This window comes from Marmota monax, unplaced genomic scaffold (assembly GCF_021218885.2).
Source record: "Marmota monax isolate L192 unplaced genomic scaffold, Marmota_monax_Labrador192_F-V1.1 WCK01_AAM20220418_F8-fsc00007, whole genome shotgun sequence".
NCBI classification, from domain to species: domain Eukaryota; kingdom Metazoa; phylum Chordata; class Mammalia; order Rodentia; family Sciuridae; genus Marmota; species Marmota monax.
The window spans coordinates 3,309,200-3,330,000 of NW_026692781.1; the positions used below are offsets into that span (position 1 = coordinate 3,309,200).

At 38.4% G+C, this 20,801-nt stretch overlaps 1 protein-coding gene across 1 annotated transcript in view; it reads right to left on the reverse strand.

The window, feature by feature from the left end:
• Positions 1-8,314: 8,314 nt before the first annotated feature.
• Positions 8,315-20,801, reverse strand: part of Stk39 (serine/threonine kinase 39) — a 266,714-nt gene continuing 254,227 nt past the window's right edge. The window contains exons 17-18 of the mRNA XM_046447447.2: positions 18,451-18,515; positions 8,315-9,849 (exon numbers count right to left, since the gene is read on the reverse strand). Of these exons, the coding sequence (XP_046303403.1) occupies positions 9,775-9,849; positions 18,451-18,515 (140 nt within the window). The 3' untranslated portion in view covers positions 8,315-9,774. The remainder of the gene's footprint in view (positions 9,850-18,450; positions 18,516-20,801) is intronic.

Sequence of the window (20,801 nt, forward strand, 5' to 3'; positions counted from 1 at the left end):
AAGGGCTTTGGGAAAAGAAAAAAGAAATAGGGTTAGAGGGTTAAAGACGGGCTCAAGGTTACTTCAACTGTGGAATCCAGGGAGGACTCATTGAAGAAGTGACATTTGTGCAAAGACTTGAAGGAGAGGGAATTGTCCAAGGAGATGTGCAGGAAGGAGTCTCCAAAGAAAGAAGGGCTAACACACTGGTGTGCTCGGGGAACAGCAAGGAGGCCAGAGTGTCTGGGGTGAAGGGAATAGAGAGGATAGGAGCCAAGAAGGCCACTTAAGGTCCTCAGTTCCCTACCCTGACTTCCAGCAGAGCATGGGGGTCTCAACCAAGGCCAAGAAGAGGACAACAAATTCATCTTGCACAAAGAAGTTTTCATAGGCTCACTGCACTTTCTCAAAGTCAATACAAGTCAATATACAGCTTCATATTCCAACAAGAAGAAGTTGGAGAAGTTATTGGAAACTACATTCTCAACCTGTGTTCTGAGCTAGGTAGACAATGTGTTTGAAGACTGTGTTGAATGAAGTCATCATAGTTGAGTGGTTGACTTTCTTTCCTCATCTTAGATGGATCTTGGTCGAAGGGCTTGACTTTACAAAACTATAGCTACCTTGTAGACATCAATTGTAAAACTCAAGGACAAGAAATGGATACAGAGCCTCCCCTTCACAGTATGCAACACAGAACACAGGTGTTGACAAAGTTCCCTGACTCATTGTTGAAAAATTAATTCTCTGCAGCAGAGGGCTTCAAGGTGGTTTGGTAAAACATTAAGTTTATATGTCAAATATCTGCTTGTGTGCTTATTCTAGACCAGGTATCACTGGGATGACATTTTTGGGATCATTCTACATAAAAATATTTTCTCTGTGATTAAAACTTCAGAAACATGACCTTTGGCCCCACTTGGAAAACTGATCTCATATTTGCATGATCTTTCTTTAACAGTAGGGAAATTGCTTCTGTGCAGAGTATAAGAAACACAAGTCTGGGAGTCAGAAGTCAAGAGTTCCAAGGAAGATGGCCAGATTTCATTGGATTATCTTTGAAATCTTACAATCTGTTAAAAGAGTTTAAATTTGAGGGAATTGATATAACATTCATTCATTCATTCATTCAAAAGTTATTGCATAATTCCCATTAGCTAAGTCATATGTATATTGTCATGGATAAAATAGATATGAGGTTCTTGTCTTTATGGTACTTGACAAGTGCCAGTTTTAATTGGTTGGGTTTGTATGAGTTGCTCAGTTGAAAAACACCTTAAGGACCAATGAGGGTAAGAGCTATGACTGATTAGACATATCTGAAGGTTATTTCAATTGTGGGATAGTGGGATCCAGGGAGGGCTCAAAGTTTCCCTGCATTAATGGAGCACATACAGCAATGATACACTTTGGAAAAGGCAGCAATGAACTTCTTCATGAAACTCAGTCACTGTTTCAAAACAAGATCTTTGTCTTCCCGATGGAAGGCAAAAAGCTTTGTCTAAAAATTGAGATTCAAAGGCAATCCCCTTGTGATAGTGAGCATTGTCCCGTTGATATTTTGCAAAGCTGTTTAACCTTATTCTTTATCATGCTAGTACCAAAAAATTCAAGAAAAAATTGGCTGATACCTAAGGTGGCTCTAGAAATGGATAAATCAACTCTTTTCTTTTTTAACCCACAGTAAAGTATCCATCTATGTCTCACAGCTCCTGGCTGATCTTGTCAGCAATTTGCTACTTAAAGTCTACTGATCTGTCAATCACTTTTCATTTTGCATGACTGACTGTGTTCTATGGCAGTCTTCTTCCTTCTAATGCATTTAAGAGTTGTTGTGGCTTTGAAAGGCTGCCAGTTCAGAGAAACAGCTGAAAATATTACCACCAGTCAGACTGTCCTTTTCTAGATCTGCCTGCAACTATCATTTGCAATTTTTATATCCTGAATTTTTGTTGGTCTTATTGCAATCATTTTTTTTCCTACAAAAAATATGCTTCTCCTGATGGTTTTTTTTGTTTGTTTGTTTGTTTTAGCTGGTTGTTTTTGCCAGTTATATGTACTGGATTTTTCGACACATGTTGAGTCAAGGTCTACACCAAATCATTTAACATCTCCAAGCTTCATTGGAAACAACTCCTATAAATTTACACTCTGTTGGTGGTGTTGAAAAGCAATCAGATAAGAGGAAGTACAGATTTAACTGGCAGGCAATAGAAGATTAGAAATATACATGTGAGTTCAAATTCCAGTACTTCCATTTACTAGTGGTGCAGTCATGGATAGTTACTTAACTTCACTGAGAAGTTTTTTTTTTAATCTGCAAATTTGCCACAGGCATACTCACCGATTACCTGATTCTTAGCTTTAAGAGATATAATACATAGAAAAAGCACCTGGAATGTGGCAGGTGCTCTTGTTACTGTTTTTAGTAATATTATTTAATAATTCAAATTATTATTAATAATTCACTAAATTAAAAATGCTAGAAATACTAGGAATATACAGTTTCCAAGATTTGGGTTTTGAATGGGAAACAGGGAACAAAATGTGGTGGGAGAGAACAAAAACAGGAGCATTCACCAGGCATCTTCTTCTTCAGCACTCCTGTCCACAATTGGACCAAGATTTATTTTGACCATTCACTCTCCAACTCACAGTCACACCCCAAATAGGAAAGCTCAAAGCAAGAAGGATGGATGACGCTTCCAATAATATTCACAGAGGTAGCCCGATCCTGAGAGAAACACTTTCTTCTATGCTCACAGCCCAAGGCTGTGTGATGATGCCTGCAGTGAGAAGACTAGGGTGTCCCCTTCTGGCCCCCCACCCTCCACAAGGCTCCAGCTGAATAGTAGAGCCCTGGCCCTCCACCACGCATCAACTTCCACCAGGTAGATCCTTGCTATTATAAAACATCCAAATTAGCCGATTGGAATTTCTAGAATCTAATTCAACAGCAGCTCAATTAGTAAAAGGGAATGGATGGACCAGTTCAGTCAAGCAGCAACCAGTTTATTCCTTCTTCTGCTCAATTAGGCCCCTAGAATGTTCTTGCTGGAAAGGAAGTTAATGATCAACTAATTAATCCCTCTCAATCTAAAAACAAGTACCCTGTGCCTTAGTGGAGTGGAACAGAAGTTGAGTGAGTCCATCTCACAGACAGCGAGGCTGGAGTGGAAGGCGTTTTGGTTTTATATATTAATACCATGGTCTGCAATTCATTTATTTTCTATTTAAAAATTCTTTTTTTAAGGCGAAGATTAAAAATCAGGCCGAAACTGTCTCTTTTCATAGAGCTGTCTGGTTCTTTGATCTCGGGGAAAATGACTTACCTTGCTGGATTTAGAAGCCAGATCACGAGTCTGATGAATAAAAAGTCACACTACAAACAACGAAATGAAAAGCAAGGGCAGTGCCTATAGCACTGCAGAGTTGTCAGGGAGCCTTCAGAGCCTCTTCCAACGCTCTATGCCTAATTCAGTACACACAATTTTGTACATGAAACTTTGAGTCCCTTATCCCAAATTGTCTCAATTTCAGGGCCACTATCCTAAGGTACACTCAGAGAGGCAGTATGGACAGGGGAATTGCTTTGGGCACTGATTGGGGTTCAAATCCTCTGTTACCAACTAGCTGGCTGACTTTGAATAAGTTACCTAAGAACTCTATACATCTCTTTCCTCACCGATAAAGTGCTTCTAATAAACACCAATTTCCTGGAATTGTTATGAGGCTTAAGCAGGGTAATGTGGGAAGAGCATTTGGTTAATGCCTGGAACAAACCTGAAATCAAATGCTTCTTGTATTTTATTAGGAGGTAGATTTGATGATTGAGACTATTGCCTTTGGAACCAAATATACCCACATTCAAATTCCTGCTTCATATTGCAATATTTACTATGTTTTCTTGAGCAGCTTAGTTTTTCCAAGGTTTTGTTTTCTCAACTTTAAGATGGGAGTAATAAAATCTAACTGACAGCATTGCTTAAAGTTAAATGAGATCATAGAAAGTGCTCTGCAGAGTGACTGACTGCTTTGGGCCACAAATAACCAAACAACAACACACTCAAACATCAGAAGATCAATATGGCTTAAAGCAGTAGTTTTCAAACTTTTTGGTATACTCCACAGTAACAAATAGATCTTAAATTATGACAGTACACATATATGTTACCATAGAACTATTGTGTGAATCAAAATTTTAAAATATATAGAACTATGCTTCATTTAATGTTCTAGAATGAACAATAGAGAGTGATAGATCCAAATTCAGGCTTTCCCAGTAAGCATGAGCAGTATGTCATTTCAGTATGTCACATACTTGTCCTTTTCCTCATTCCTCCATTTCATTTTGATGCACCTATTTCCATTTTTTAAAAAGAATCTTATAAAGTTTTGGAGGAGAAAAAGATGTATATAAAACGTTTACCTAAATATGCTCAATCTTATTCGATTACATGTTCATTTTATATTATATATTGAAATGTTGCTGTCAGAATTGTTTTAAATACCAAATTGTTTGGGTCAAAGTTGGACCAGAGTAATGTCTTTGCCAATTTTTAAAAAATATTTATTTTTATTTGTAGATGGACACAATACCTTTATTTTATTTATTTCTATATGGTGCTGAGTATTGAACCCAGGTCCTCGCATGTGCTAGGCGCTATACCACTGAGCCACAACCCCAGCCCCTGTCTGTGCCACTTTTTAAAGAAGAGAACTATCCCACTTCTCCAAGATTATGGACCTACTAGTCTACTGAACATTCTACTTGATGAGCCACTTTCCTCTACGATACAAGTCTTGGTTTCTCAAGCTGACATTCTATATGAGGTATAAAAGCACACTATGACAATAATTTTTCTATAACTGGCTTTCCATCATTTTGTAGCAAATTCAATTTATAATGATGCAAGATCATAACTCTTAGTAATACTATTTTTGCCCTTTGATGAATTATGTATTAAATATATGGGCTCAATGATTGTCTAATGATGCTTGTTTTGAGGGTTAGATTCAGGTATGGTGAAGTTCTGTGCATTTTTCTTAACTAGATGATTCTTGTTCACCTGCAGCATCGATGCTGGGCACAATGGTGCTCACCTGAAATTCCACTGACTGGGGAGGCTGAGGCAGCTGGATCAAAAGTTCAAGGATAGTCTGGGCATCTTAGTGAGGCCGTGTCTCAAAAAATAAAAAGGGCTGGGGATGTGGCTCACTGGTTAAAGTGCCCCTGGGTTCAATCACCATGATCACAAAACAAAAATCAAAACCCCCAGCATCCACTGGTTTGGCGCAAAATGCACAGTAGTAGATGAACTGATTGTGCAGTTTATTTTACCTTTTTAGATCCTCAAATTAGCCCTGAGCAAGCAGGTAGGAGGCAGGTAAAGGGACATAGCTGTTGCTTAACTATGCATTCTTTCTACAGTAAAATAGCAGCTAGGCAATCATTGGGACATTTGGAGACAGATACTTTTGACCATCTTTTATGGCTCATCCATTCCAGTGGGAGGCATGGGATAGCCTATTTGAAGTGGTGTTTTGGGTGTGGATAGGTATTATTTCTAGCATGCAGTTATTTTATCATTTTTCAAGAGATGCTCTTATAATCCCTTACTTTATGGATCGAGCATATGCTCATTCCTGGGAGTGACATCCCAAGATGAAAACTCCAGAAAGTACTGCACCAACTTAAAGGAAACACTCTTTTTTGGGGACAGGGGGTGGTACTGCGGATTGAACTCAGGGGCACTTGATCACCGAGCCACCCCCCAGCCCTATTTTGTATTTTATTTACAGGTCTCACTGAGTTGCTTAGCACCTCGCTTTTGCTGAGGCTGACTTTGAACTCATGAGACTCCTGCCTCAGCCTCCCCAGCCACTGGGATTACAGGCTTGCACCACTAAAGGAAACACTCTTAAAACCATACTCATAACACCTGAATTTTTAGTTACGTAAATGCATGATGGAAAATGTCATTTTAAAACTACTGGCTTATGACCAATGGTTGTCCTTCACTTTTTAAAGCAAAATTGTTTATTGTTAAAGAGCACAAAAAGATGTTTTGATATACCTACTGAACTTATTACTGCAATTAAGCCAATTAATATATCCACCTTTTCACATAATTACCAATATTTTTCACATGTGGCGAGAACACTGAAGAACACTGAAGATCTACTACTCTCTTAGCAAATGTCAAGTATACAGTACAATATTATTAACTATAATTAGTGCTGTAGTTGAGCTCTCTTGAACTTAGTTATCAGACATAGTAGAAATTTGGCATCTTTGACAAACATGGTCCCATTTCTTCTGCCCTGGTAACCACCATTCTACTCTTAGGTTCTATTAATTGGACTGTTAGATTCCACTTATGAGATCATGCAAAATTTTCCTGTCTGGCTCAGTTCATGGATCATAGTGTCCTTCAAGTTCATCTGGATATGATAGACTTCTTTTTAAAGTCTGAATAATATTCCATTGAGTGTGTATATACTGGACATGCACATAACAATTTCTTTGTACATTCATTGATTGATGGATACCTATCTCCATATCTTGGTTACTGTGAATGCTGCTGCAAATGAACACAAAAGTGCAGATGCCTCTTTGAGATACTGATTTCATTTCTTTTGGATACATACCTAGAAGTGGAAACACTGGATCGTATGGAAGTTCTATTTTTTTTTTTTTTTTTTTGAGGAACCTCAACAGTGTATTCCACAGTGGCTATACCAATTCACATCTCCAACCTGTATAAGGACTCCCTTTTCTCCACATCTTCACCAACACTTATCTTGTCTTTGATAACAGTCATCTTAATAGGTGTGGTTTTGGTTTGAGTTTCCAGATTCCCTTTTCATTTTGTTGGTTGTTTGCTCTGAGGAAGCTTGTTAGTTTGATGTAATAAAACTTGTTTTTGCTTTGGTTTACTATATTTTTGGTATCACATGAAAAAAAAAATTCCAAGATCAAAGGCAAAGAGATTTTTTTTCCCTTTTCCTCTAGGCATTTAATACTTCCATGTCTTAGATTTTGTCTTTAATCCATGTTGAGTTGACTTTTGTATATGGTGTAAGGTAAGGCTCCAATTTCATTCTTTTTCCCGTGGATGTCCAGTTTTTCAATATTAGTTGTTGAAGAGATCATCCTTTTTCCCATTGCACATCTTTGGCACTCTTGTCAAAGATCAGTTGACTGTGAATGTGTGGGGGTTTACTTCTGGGATCTCCACCCTGTCCATTTGGTCTATATGTCAGTTTCTATGCCAGCACCATGTTGCTTCCATTACAAAAGCCTTGTAGCATTTTTTTTTTTTTAATTTTTTATTGTGGGTTGTTCAAAACATTACAAATTTCTTGACATATCGTATTCCACACTTTGATTCAAGTGGGTTATGAACTCATATTTTGAAGTGAGGAAACACAATACTGCCAGCTTTCTCCTTGCTCAGGATTGCTTTGTTTTTCCAGAATCTTCTGTGGTCCCATAGAAATTTTTGGAATTTTTACAGGGATTGCACTGTATCTATAGATCACTTTTCATAGCTGAGTACTAAGTTAGTATGGTGTTAGGAAGCTGTGCTTCAAATCTATAAATTCTAGCAATTATGCAGGTCCTCATAGTGAATTTGTGTGTTCTAAAATAATTCTTGCATTCATTGATTAGCCAATTCTTATTATTCCTTAGTCTTACATTATCTGTGTTTCAAAATCTTTATCCTATTATATGAATGTATGCAAGCCATGTCAAATGTCATTAGGAAGGACATAGCAATGTGGGTATAAATGCAGATATTAAATGATATTTATTACCAAGTTGCAAAGTTTTCCAGTTATTCATGTGCATTTCCCTGAGTAGAAGGTGAGAGTCTTGTCTTATACTGTTTTCATCCATGAGTTGTACACAAGACTGTTAAGAGCATGCTCTTGATGACAGGAAGCCAGGACCCTGGGAGTCCAGCTCTGCAAGCAGCTCTGGGAAAGGCCTTGGACAAGCCATTTAACCACTCTCTACTTCAACATACCTAGCACTTAAATGAATGAGGCATTCAGAAGGAATGATTCTCTATTGTCCCCTGAAGCCCTGTATTTTTAATTCAAAGACAATATGTCTACACAGAGTGTGGATGTTTGCCTTTCATTCTCTCCTCAAGCCAATTTGAGTTTCTTGTCAAATCCAATCCTCTGTGACTGGATGCATGCCCTATTCTTCCTCTAGGGCACTTCTCACTAGTTAATTCTTACTATGTATTTTATGGAAGTGCTAAATATCATTACAGCAAAATGCAGATAATACCTAAAGGAGGAAAGAAAAGACGTGACACAGTTTCATTGTGCAATACACTTTTATTTTCCTTTTACCTTTGCAGTCATCTTTGAGTAATCGTTGTGTAAACAATAGAATGGAATGAAATTACATTAAATTGTATGCAAATGGCTCTAGAACACCTTAACAATTATGACAAGGCAATTATAAATAACTTTTTGTCCTTAGTAATATATATTTGCTTTTTAAAGTACATTAAAGAGCTGCCGTATCTAGGGTTAGCTAGGAAAGAGCCATGGTGCCATCCTGGGAGCCCACCTCCCTGAAAGTTTAGACTCCAATTGTGAAAATCCTAAGGTGTACTAGTTCCAGAATATATAGTCAAGCAGAAGGCTACTTGGGTTGAAAGTATTTATTCTTGAAACTTAACAGCATTTTACCTTTTAGTCATTGCACAAAACCCTTTCTATTATTTTCACTCCATCTAGGTATTCTGCAGAATTTCAAGTAAAACTCAGATTCTGATATTTTCAAGTTTATCACCTTTAGAATAACAAACCCTATCTCTTAAGGAGAGCCAAATCAGAGATGGGTTTACAGTTAGCAACCTAACAGAATGGCAACATTTTTTTAATGAATTCTAAACGTTCCAATTAAGCAGATCTTACATATGCCACCTTATGTAGAGGAAATTTTAGATCTGAGACTATTCCAGAGGAAAGCAGCCTCAGGCACATTCTTCATGTGAAATTATGCAAGGCACCTCCCTCTCCCAAGAGACAATCAGATTGTGGATTGGTTTTTAGGCAAACAAGCCAAAAGAATAAGCATCCAAGTTCCTAATTCAGTCATTTCAAAAATTAGAATTTATAAATACTCCAAAGATAGACCTGAAACTTTTTGTTTAAATAACAAGAGATTAACTGCAAGAAGCATATAATCAAAAAACTTTTTTTTTCTTATAGCTAAGGTGTGTAATGCATAAATATATGAAAAATAAAATTCACAGTCAGTTTTAAAACTAGAATTCAAGTTTGGCTAATAAATCTTAATTTTATAAGTATATTAATTTCTAAGTACAACATAAAAGAGGCAGTATTGTCAGATGTACAATTGAAGTGTTATAACAGAAATAACAACAATGAAAGGAGAAATAGGCTTTTGATAGAAAATTCCTTTTGTTGCCAGTAAATAGGACCACCTGAGTGTATTTCAGATTCTTTTCATTTAAGGGCTATCCGAATTGAATGCTAAGAATATTAAATAGCTTTTGGAAAAATCAGCAACAGTCAGGCAGCTGTAGCATTTGCTTGTTCTCATACAGTGGATTGCTAGAGAATAAAGCAGAACTCGGAGTGTTGTAAGTTTTAAAAAATTATTTTTTATCCCATTTCATTGAAGCCAGCCTCTTCACAATCTTCTGATTTTGCTGGGACTGGGAGTGAGGGGGTGGGAGGAAGTGGACAGGAAGTGGGTGTGGGGGGGGCACGACAGATCAGGGTGACAGCAAGGGACATACATCAGCTCACACTCAGTTGAGCAAACCCAATCAGCTTCACTTCATCAGGAATCTCTGACCCTTCACAGCCAGAAGCCTGGAAAAGGGAAACAAAAAAAACAAAACCTTCAATGCTGGTTTGTCATTGTTGTGGGTATTTAAAATCTTGTCTTTGTGATGGCAGATCCAAACAAAGGCATGGTTTGTAATGGGACCAAGTGTCCCCGTCTCTTCCAGGAGAGATCCCCCCAAGAGTCACCCTCTAGAATGACTTTTACTGTCAGGAATTTGGTCATCATGCCATCAAGTACAGAGCAGAGGTGCCACCCACACCCTGGCCTGCAGCTCTGAACTGCCAAGGAAACATGACTGCCAAAGGATGCACTTGAGAGTTTTCAATAACTAAACAGTTGTTCTAAAGATACTTTCTAATTAGATCCTCTTTGTAATAATAAAAACAACAATGTCTAACTATGCAGAAGAGATTGAATAGGTCACTAAAGTAATTTTATTATTTTACTCCCATTACTTCCACTATAAATTTTGGATGGGAGGGAGGGAAGGAGAGAGGGAGGAAAGGAGGGAGTCACCCAGTATTGGATGGCTCATTATTGACAACTGCTATTTAAATGCTAGAGAGTAAGTTTTACAGGGAAAACTACTTGCAATAGTTAGGGTGTTGAATGTACCTTAAAGATACATGTGTTAAAGACTTGGTCCCCAGGGAGGTGCTATTAGGCAGTGGTGGAACCTTTAAGAGGTAGGGCCTAGTGGGAGGTTGTTAGTTCTTTAGGGGAATGCCCTTCAAGGGAATAGAGGGATACTGGGCCCTTATTCTCTTTGCTTCCTGTCCATGAGGTAAGTGATTTTTGCTCTGCTGTGTGCTCCTGCCATGATGTACAGCCTCTCCATAGGTGCAAAGTAACAGGACCAACTAATCATGGATTGGAACCTCCAAACCTGTGAGTCAAAATAACTTTTTTTCTTTATAAGTAAGTTATCTTTCCTGTTACAGTAACAACAAGCTGACTATTATACTAGAGTGCTTTTCCATTACAATTTTTGTTTGTCATATTTTAGGACATATTAATTGCCTTAAACTGAAGAAAATTATAGAATGTCAAAGTCTTTATTATTTTTCTTACTTCAAAATCAGAAGGAATTTGAAATAAGCCAATGCCCTGCAAACTGCTCACTGCCTCTAACATTTGAATTATTTTTATTTCCTCTGTCACCCACTCTTCCCTCTCTTTTACACACACACACACACACTGACACACAACCGCTCTCAGATCATCATTCTAAGCTGCCTCTTCATGCTATAGTGCATAGATTCAGAATTAAACATTATATAAATACCACAAGTAAAGAGAAAAAAGTTGATGAGTGACTGGGAATGGAAGATTAATCACCAAGGGACTATACAATCCTTTTCTGGGCCTAATTCCTGCTAAGTTATTGTCAGAGTGATTTGTTTTGCAAGGAAAAGGGCCCTTTCCAATCACCACAATTAAGCTGCTTGTATGCGGTTTTGGATATTTAAATAAATAGAACATAAAACCAGCCTTTATCAGCTCTAGCATTTTCCATTAAATAAGCAGCCAACTAGAACATACTTTAAACATTTTTTTAAAAAAAAAATTAAGTAACTGACATTAAAGTAACATTCAGTGTAAGTTGTTAATGCTTATGCAAGAAAATTAGGTGCCTAACAGGTAGGAATATTAGAATTTGGAGAAAAGCATCCAATCTGTGCCTGTCCAGTGAGATCTCCAGTTTCACTTGACAGATAAGGTCTCCATGAGGTACAGGGGCAATAAGATCAGAAGGGCTCCTTCGTGTCTCACAAGCAGGCATTTCAACAGAGACACTTCCTGGTGGTATCAGCCACAATGATCCCTAGTGGAACCTTCACCTGCTTTCTCATCCTGCTGCCACAGTTTCTTCACCTACCCGCCAAGCCCTCTCTTCTGTCCTGCATGGCTCCTGCTAACATCACCTATTCAACCCTCTGCCTGTGACAGAGACAATCTGTGGGCTGAGAAGGTGAGCAACAAACCTCTAAGGACAAACCCCTGCCACTGCTGATGAAAAAAGGTCAGGTCAGGTCACTGGCAAGTGTACAGTCTGTCAAAAGTTTCAAAGCTACGTCAGAGATTTGGCAATATGGATATCATGAGGACAAAATGATGACGAGTAAAAATGAAAGATCCAATAGTAGTTACTCTTAAGAGAAACCAAAGAAAAAATATGAGATCCTCTCTTGTGGCGAGCAGTGGAAGTGGGACTTGGGAGTGACAGTAGGTTCATACCACGGGACTCTTCCCAGAAGGCCCATTCCACCCTGGGTTACTGGGGCCTAGTAGCTCCAATGACATGCCAGTTTCCTGGACAGGCCATATAAGTTTGCTTGCTTCAAAGCACTCGTTCTGCCCTCCTCTAACCACTGCTGGGCCCAAGTCTCTTTCACACTCCAACACAAAGAAGGGCAACATGCAAATGGTCCTGAAACTCGGACACAAGGGACCAAAGACCTTTCTGCATGCCAGTCAAACTTTTGGATCTCAGGATGTCCTTGTACTCTTAAAAATTAATGAGGACACCAATAAACTTGTTGTTATTTATTGCACTTACAAATTAAAACATAAAATGTTAAAATATTGTGAAATTATTAAAATAATGTTTAAGATATTTAAAAAATAATATAATCATATTAACACCAAAACATGTTTATGTAAATTACATTTCTTGTACTATCTTAGAAATTAAATAATTAAAAAAAATACTTACCAAATTCATTAAATGATAAACTCACTTCATGTTAACATAAAGTCTTTATGAAAAATGATCATGTCCCCCCCACAGCAACAAAACAGCAATACCACCAACAAAAACACCTTGGAAAGGTTGACATTGTTTTCCATATTGCAAACTTTTTAGTGTCTTACTTAATAGAAGATACCAGCCTTACAGAAATATGTAGTTAGAAGAGTGAAGGGTATTTAATGGTTTTTCTGAACAGCTGTGGATATCTCTTGGCTACTACACCAAAACTTTCTAAAGGTTAGTTGCAACGTGGTGGAATCTGAAACCATAGCATTGAACTTTTCGTCTTCTGTTCCATTAAAATCCATTGGTCTCCCTTGCCCTTTAAATGGATCTTTTACCTGTGCATGAATTTTAAGCTTCCCTGCATTTTGCAGATCTTCCAAATGTTGACATTTTTCATGATACGATATGAAAGTTTCATTATACAATGTCAACAAATCATATTCATTAATATTATTCATCGCTAATCTCTTCAGAAAATTCTTTTAGGTACTGGGGGGATGTCAAGCAGATACACGTTTTCCAAAATTATGTTTTTGCTTGAAAGCTCAAATTTATTATTGGCAATAGATACTGTCAGGTTCTTTAAGGGTCAACCTTACTTTGTTCATTTTGAAAAACAAAATATGTTTGCCAAATACCTGAGCATGAATAATAACAGACTGTCAGTTATTCTTCCAAGGAAAAAGGTGTTTTATGAAAAACAAAAACAAAACCAAAATCAAAACAGAACAAAAGCTAGCTGAGCTCACAACCAATCAATCTCACAAGGGTTTTTGCTAGACATTGTCAATGTAATTCGATATACTAAATAAGTATTCCCATTTCATCACACAGAATATTAAAAAGACGCGTCCTCAAGTTGAGAGTTAATAAAACAAAAAACACTTGGTGCCTCATTAGGAAAATTCCTAAGTGAAACTGACTTCACTTTTTTCAGTGAATGAGTGAGTAAGCAAGCAATGGCCACAGTACAGTTTGATGTCACAGCCTGGACTTGTGCTGACATTATCAGTTTTACCCACTGGGGCTTTTACACCAATATCAACACGGTAGGAAAGGCAAGTAACATCTTAGTAGTATTATGAAAAAGGTTTTGACCTCCAGAATCCCTTGGAAGGGTCTAAGGGAACCTCAGAAGCTAGAGACCCAGCTTTGTGAACCTTGGCTTCAGAAGTGAAGAGTTCAGACTGCTGTGCCACCCCAAAATATGCCCTCTGGCATGTTGACTGTTTTAAATTAATGATTCTTTAAAAACAACAACAGCAGGAGCAGTGAGTACATTCTGACCTTCCTAAAACAGGAGCTGGAACTCCCACGTGGAAGGTTTCTGCCCTGCACCTGGTAGAAGATTCTCTGATCTAGAGGTAGGGAGTCAAAGCCAAGAGCAACCTGCACAAACCTTGTTAAACTAACCCTTATGCTCCTAGTCACTTGTCCATGATTAACTATCTCCCTCCAAGCCCTCTTACCTTGTAATGATTTCACAGTTTATTGTTCTTCGTCCAATTGCATATATAAAGTTCAACTCTAATGGCTTCCTTTGGGTCTTCCTCTCCTTATGAAGGTTCCCAAAACTTATGTTAAACTTTTCTTTTCTTTTTTTTTCTTTTTTGAGATGGGGTTTCATATGCTGCCCAGGCTGGTCTAGAACTCCTGGACTGAAGTGATCCTCCTACCTCAGCCTCCTGAGTAGCTATAACTACAGATGTGTACTACCATACCCAGCTTATATTAAATAAATTTGAGTGTTTTCCTCTTAATTATCAATTTAATTCTTAGGACTAGTCAAGAAACCCTTAGAGGGTAGAAGTAAAATTTTGCTTCCCCTACAAAACAAACAAACAAACAAAAAAAAGTACCCTATCAGGTACTTAGTGTGACAGCGTATGACATCATGCATGTCATCATTCAAGTATTTACTACGATTTCAAAAAATCCCTTCTCACTCCTCCTCGAAACCAATGGTGTGGTCTGTGCCCTGCAAACTTGCTGTGGTTGCTTAGTACCAATCTGAAGGATACCCCACCCCAAATGTGTACACACTTCGGAACAGATGAATTTGAAAATTCGCCCATGCTTGTGTCTATCCCGCTGGCTATTACTGAAGTGGTCTAGGGTGTGGTCTGAGAATTAAGATTTTTTGAGCTCCCCAAGTAATTCCAAGGTGCCACCGAGCAGAGAACCACTGCTGTACTTCCCTGCATCCCAAAGCATGAAGCTCCCTTTCACAAAGCCTCAGTTCTAGAACTCCAGTCTGCATCAGAATCAGATCCTTGTGCTCAGGCCCCAGCATTCCCACTCCTTGGGCCCCAGATAGGGCCTGAGCATTTGAATCTTTATCAAGTTTCCATTTTCCAAATTTCCAGGTTAAGCTGACTCTGCCTGTCTGGGAGCCACCCTTGCAGAGCCACTGTTACAGACTTAAGTGTAGGGGGCACAGGGCACAGGGCTGCCTCATGGACCTACCTGAACTGGCAGTTTCCCTTAAGATCACTGTCACATCTTTCTCTCCTTTCAGTATGTGCAGAAAGTTCAAACTCCTAGGTGGTTTTACTCCATTTTGGTCTCAACTTTACCTGCACTTTGGGAACTATTGATTCAGTCATTCAGCCTCTAAGTACACATGAGCACCTCTAGAAATATGTCTTTTAGTCATCAATTGCTAAAACGCTTATGAAATCTCAAACTGCAAGGCATATAATGTTATCAGTTTTCAGCAACTAAAATCTATGAAGCTCATGTAAACGTGCACCCATTGGGTGGTAATTACACATATTTCAATTGGTATTCTTTTAAGGGCAAATCAATATAGTTTTTTTCATATTTTCACCAATACAATTTCAAGATTTTCACATTGAAAAGCAGCAAGTTTCACATACATTACAAAACTATAAGGTATGAAATTAAAAAATAAAAATATTTGTAAAAACCTGTCATAAGGCTAGTGCAGTGATATGTCAAAACTCAAAACTCACACCAAGCTGAAATGCCCTCCATGCCTTCACTTTTAACTTTCCTTAAAAGTGAAGAAAGAATCTGATCCTCCAGCCCCTGGCCATACCAACAAAGGAAAGCTCTATGTTTTATCTTATCTGTCAACTAAGAGGCTAACAATCTAATTGGGCAGGAAAAAGGAAAAGAATGCACTTTTTTATATAACCAATATCCTTGCCCCTTTGGGCTATTGTTATTCTTATATAAGCAGATATATCACATAAGTACAAACACCTTTCCAAACCTGAACCAAATGGTGGTGAGAGGAGATGATGGTGATTGAGCCATCTCCTAATGGAAGGCTTCTCTGACTGGGCTAAACACTGGAACCATCAAGAAGTGACGTCAAAATAATCAGGCGACCTGATATAGGACCTGGGCATTAGTGATTTTATTTTTTAAAGCACCCCCATGGTCCTGAGTGAAGCCCTGGTGTAGTGAGGTTAAAAAAAAAAAAAAAACAGTATCAAGATATTGCTGTTCTTCAGAAGATTTTCAGGCCCCTGTCGTTCTCCTTTAGAGAGCAATGAAACCTCTGAGATTAAAATCATGATAAACAGCTGAGAGATAAAAGGATCATGTGCACCAGTGGTGGCAGCTTACAAGGAAAAGTGCTGCTGAACTACTTTGATCTTTTATTCTTCAATAAAATAACCAAATTGATGAATGAAGGCAAATGCATTTGAATCTCTGCAGTTTCATCAGCATGTGAGTGGCCTACAGAAGATCAGGCCAAAACTCAGTTCAAATTAGCTCTGTCAAGTGGATTTCAACCTGGCCGGCTGCTGATAACAACAAAGAAACCCTCTCAGGCTCTAACAAGGGCTGGATAGAGAGTGAAGTGACAGAAGTAGAAGGTCACTCTTGAGTTTGGTTTTATTTAACACATTTAACTATCTTTGGGGGGAAAAGCCATCCATTTCCATTTAACAAGAGCATCATACAATGACACCATCAGGCTGCAATGGGACGGAACACATGTATGGACTTGTTTCCAGGACTGTGCCAGGCTAGGCAGTGTTACTCAATCTTTAAGGACAAAGAGACCCAGTCCCAGCCGATGTCAATGTGTCCAGTCATCTGAAGGTGGATCCACAAAGAAATAGAACTGTGAACCATGAGGCTGGGAGGCCTGCCTCTAGAGGTAAATAGTGGTTGACAGCATGAACTCTGAGGCTAGACTGGAGTTGAATTTGCAGCCTGTATCTTATGATCCTGGCTACCTTCACTCCACTGAGCCTTGGGTTCCCAAGATGCAGAGGGACCCACAACCACAGACAAGGCACACAGCAGGGGATCTAAAGGTAGATCTGATCAGGGGGGCTTCAAAGCATGTTCAGGGGTGTGGGTTTGAGAAGAGGAGAGCTGTTAACATCTCTGGAACTTTTTAGAACTGCAGAAAGACTTCTCTGGTTACAGATGCAGACAGTACACAGGGCTGGGCACTAAGTGTTAGCAGAAAGACCAGTTTCTGCAGATGACAGTGTCTTGCTAAGGTGCTAGAAATGGAGATGATGAGAAGCAGAGAAAATGGAGAGAGAATCTAGGAAACTTATAAACTGATTGGAGAAGGAGATGAGGGAGAGTGTTACATTATTCTTCCCGTTTACCTAAAGACAGTACAGCAGCCAATGTGAAACCTTCAAATGCTTATCTTTGTCTACATATCCCAAATCAGGAAAATGTTCTAGAGATGGTATAAGAAAGTGAATAAAGGGACATTTATATGACAGGTAAATTAGAAACACAGTAGAAGTGAGAGTATGGTCCCAAACTAGAAGATGGATTTTTACAATTTGTTAATCTAGCACTCTGTCTGAACAAAATGTTCTTTTATTATCAAAAGAAAAAAGAATGTCTTCAGATATGCTCTTGCTCTGAAAAATCTTTTGTGTTTTTCTTTTATCACACAGTCTAGTTATCTGAAATTAGACGAGAAGCAAAACCCAGAAAGTTAATTAGCACTAGGCTCACATTTACTATAACTAATCATTTAGCATTTTTGGCCACACACATTTTCCATTTAATTTTCACAAGAAACAAAAAAGACAGCTCATCAATATATGCTGTGAACAGCAAAGTGCTGGTGATCCAAATCCTAAATTGCTTGTGGCATTCCGACTGGCTCTTGATAAGATTAATTCATAATTTTAAAATGAGCCACTTATTTGGCCTTCATGTACTGTTTGCTAAGACTTTTCAGGAAACAAGTCACTTTTGAATATCTGGTCTTCTCTCCACTTCCAGCCATGACCATCGTCTCTTCTTATCACAATGACCCCAGGATTCTGTAGCTCCATGGCTTTATGGTCTTTAAGTTTAAAATCTGCTAGTGCATAAAAATTGTTCAAATATCTGCTCTCTACAAAAACCTGTACTGTGATTTGAAAGGTGAGTGTAAAAGGTGATGTCTTTGTTCACCAGCCTTCGGGGTGAGCTGTTCTGCAATCACTTCCAATTACCTAAACCATTTCTGCAACAATCAGCCTCTATTTTTTAAAGTTGGAACCACTTGGCTTTCACCTCAGGAGAGCTTTAGTAAAGAGTATTGCTCTCAATTGATTTTGATTGTGTCTGTTTGGTCAAGTTGCCACACAAACTGAAAGCCAACTGGAACATGCAGGTTTGAAGATTCCTAAATGGCCACTCTTTAGTCCAAGATGTGATGGTGGAAGAATGAGGCTATTCATGGCAGAGGAAACGTCTACTTATGATCAGAAAATGTTCCCAAATGCTGCAGAGAAATAATGATGAAGGCAAACACCGATCCCCAAACAACAAAATTATAGAGTAGCTTATTAAACTATATTATTACTTATTAATGTCAACAATACGACAAAATATTACCCTTTTACTATAGCTTCCCACTTACCAACTTAAATGTCAATGTTTTTAAAGCTTTGGGATCATCTACGATCTTCTGTAAGTTAGCAGCCACTGTAAGACACAGAACATGGAGGAAAACAGTTCAGATTATTTCTAATGACACTGTATTTTCACACCAGTAATTGAGAAAATTTGACTAATGATGCAATAAACGGTAAAATCATTTCTTTCACAGACATTACAAAGTCCATATAAATGACCAAATTACTCTCATACAGATATATCATTTCAGCAATCTTGTATCTGTGTGCATCTGAATTAATCACTATATGTCAACCCCACATTTCATATAAAAAAAATTTGAAATTACCTTCCTAATGGAAAGTAGAAATGATAGCGGCCCTCAGAGTCTCAACCATTTGGTTTTTTCTAAACATTCATTACTAAAAAACTTATTAGCCAGGAGAGGGCAGTACAAAAACAAAGAGGAGAGGAACTGCAAAAAACTTTTTCAGGAAATGACAGGTCAGCACATTGAACTCCTGGCCTATAAATCTACTCAATTCTGTGCTCCCATTTTTGTCAGAGCAACAAAATGCAGTGGACAACCTCTACCACTCGGTATGTTTTCATGCTTTCAGAGCACAGTGATCTGTCAAAACAATGAAGTGCCACCTTGAACAAGACCCAAGTCAGCTGAACAGGGTCAAGTGCTGGAGGCTGTCAGCCAGGAGCTCAGTACTGAAGATCTGTTCTCTGTGTCAGCGGGAATCATCAGAGACCTGTCCTGCTCTCCATGGTTTTGGGGTCTGTCTGATACCTCACTAGACACATCAGTTTTTCCTGGTTACTCCTCTAATTTAGGGCACTCTTTATAAGCAGAATTATCAAAAGGTAATAATGGTGGCAATTTAAAACTCTGCTCTTTCCATAACCAAACTTCAAGGATAATCTATTGAAGAGTCATGTTAAGGCTACTGCTCAGGGAAGCTACTACTGGAAAAATCAGGGGAGTAGGTCCTGATTATCATTTTTACTTGTCATGAGAAAAATCATCTGCTGCTTTAGCAACTGGGTATCTAAAAAGTTCTCTGAACTTTTTTTTGATATAAGAAATTTTAAGAGAAAAGAATATTTAGAAATATTTTGAAGAGAGACTCAAATAGAAAGTTTATAAGTAGAAAGAAGGAGGAAATCTGTGCAAATTTTATTTTTCTCTGAGACTGACAGAAAACACCCTAAGTACAGGGATTTTCTGCAGATTAGTTTATTTCATTTAATTCATCAGCTGCAGAGGAGGAAAAAAATGAAAATTATATATTCAATATGGCCTATTTCTCTTTATAAACCATAATTACAGGCATCCTTTTATCTTCATTTGTTGCCCTCTTGGTAATTCCATTCTGAGCAATCTGCAGGGCTACACTTTCACCAATACCGCCCACCTCCCCACGCCCCATCATTTTCTTTTTTCTTTTGCCCAGACAAGCTTGTGCGCGCACACACACACACGCACACACACACACACACATATATCAGGTATATGCTAGGCCACCTACCCCAGAAAAGTTATCACCACTAAGCTTCTTTTGGCATTTAAACAGTTCCCTGAACACATTTTAAATGCTAAAATCTTCTGGTACTTCATGTAGGAAATACTGGCTCCTGAAGTAAAAAGTCCTTTTCTAAAATTCTGTCCGCCAAGGCCAGTGTGAGTGATGTCAGGCATTCTGACTATGTGCAAACCACAGTATGTGAACACATGACCCATTTTATTAAAACATAAAAGTGTTCTGACAGTTCCTCAAATTTGGGTTGGTTCTGTGAATAGCCACAAAATCTTCATAAGAATTTCAGTCCTTTCATTAGAGTCTCTTGGCTAATGTGGATGATTTGTTGCCTAGTTCTGGGCTGTCTATTTCCAGGCTGTTCTTTAATGTTCAGCCCAAAGCAGAGTTGTGTCCTACACTAATTCACAATCCTTTCTGCGGTGCACACGCGTGTGTACCAGGGCCAATTTCCAAGGAATGGCTAAGCAGGTTGGAGACTGGAAGGCATGACTGAGCTGATAGCATCTAAAACAATCATCCTGGGATCCAGGCTCCCCAATTGTGAGTCCCACACCTCTAGGACATTAGAAATTCAAATTCTGTCTTCAGCTCAGAGCAAAAATAGCAAAACTGGCCACTTACCTGATTACTTATCCCAGCTGCTAGGCTTATTTTCAATTTAGTTGATTCTAATTTGTTGTAAAGTGCTATAAAACACCTTCATTTAACTGACATCACATAAAATTCAGGGTGATGCTAATTTCTCTTCCAGTAGCAATGCTCATTAAAAAGATGGGTGTCACTGTTTTCTCCCTTCTCCTCACTGTGCACCTGGATTTCAAAAATA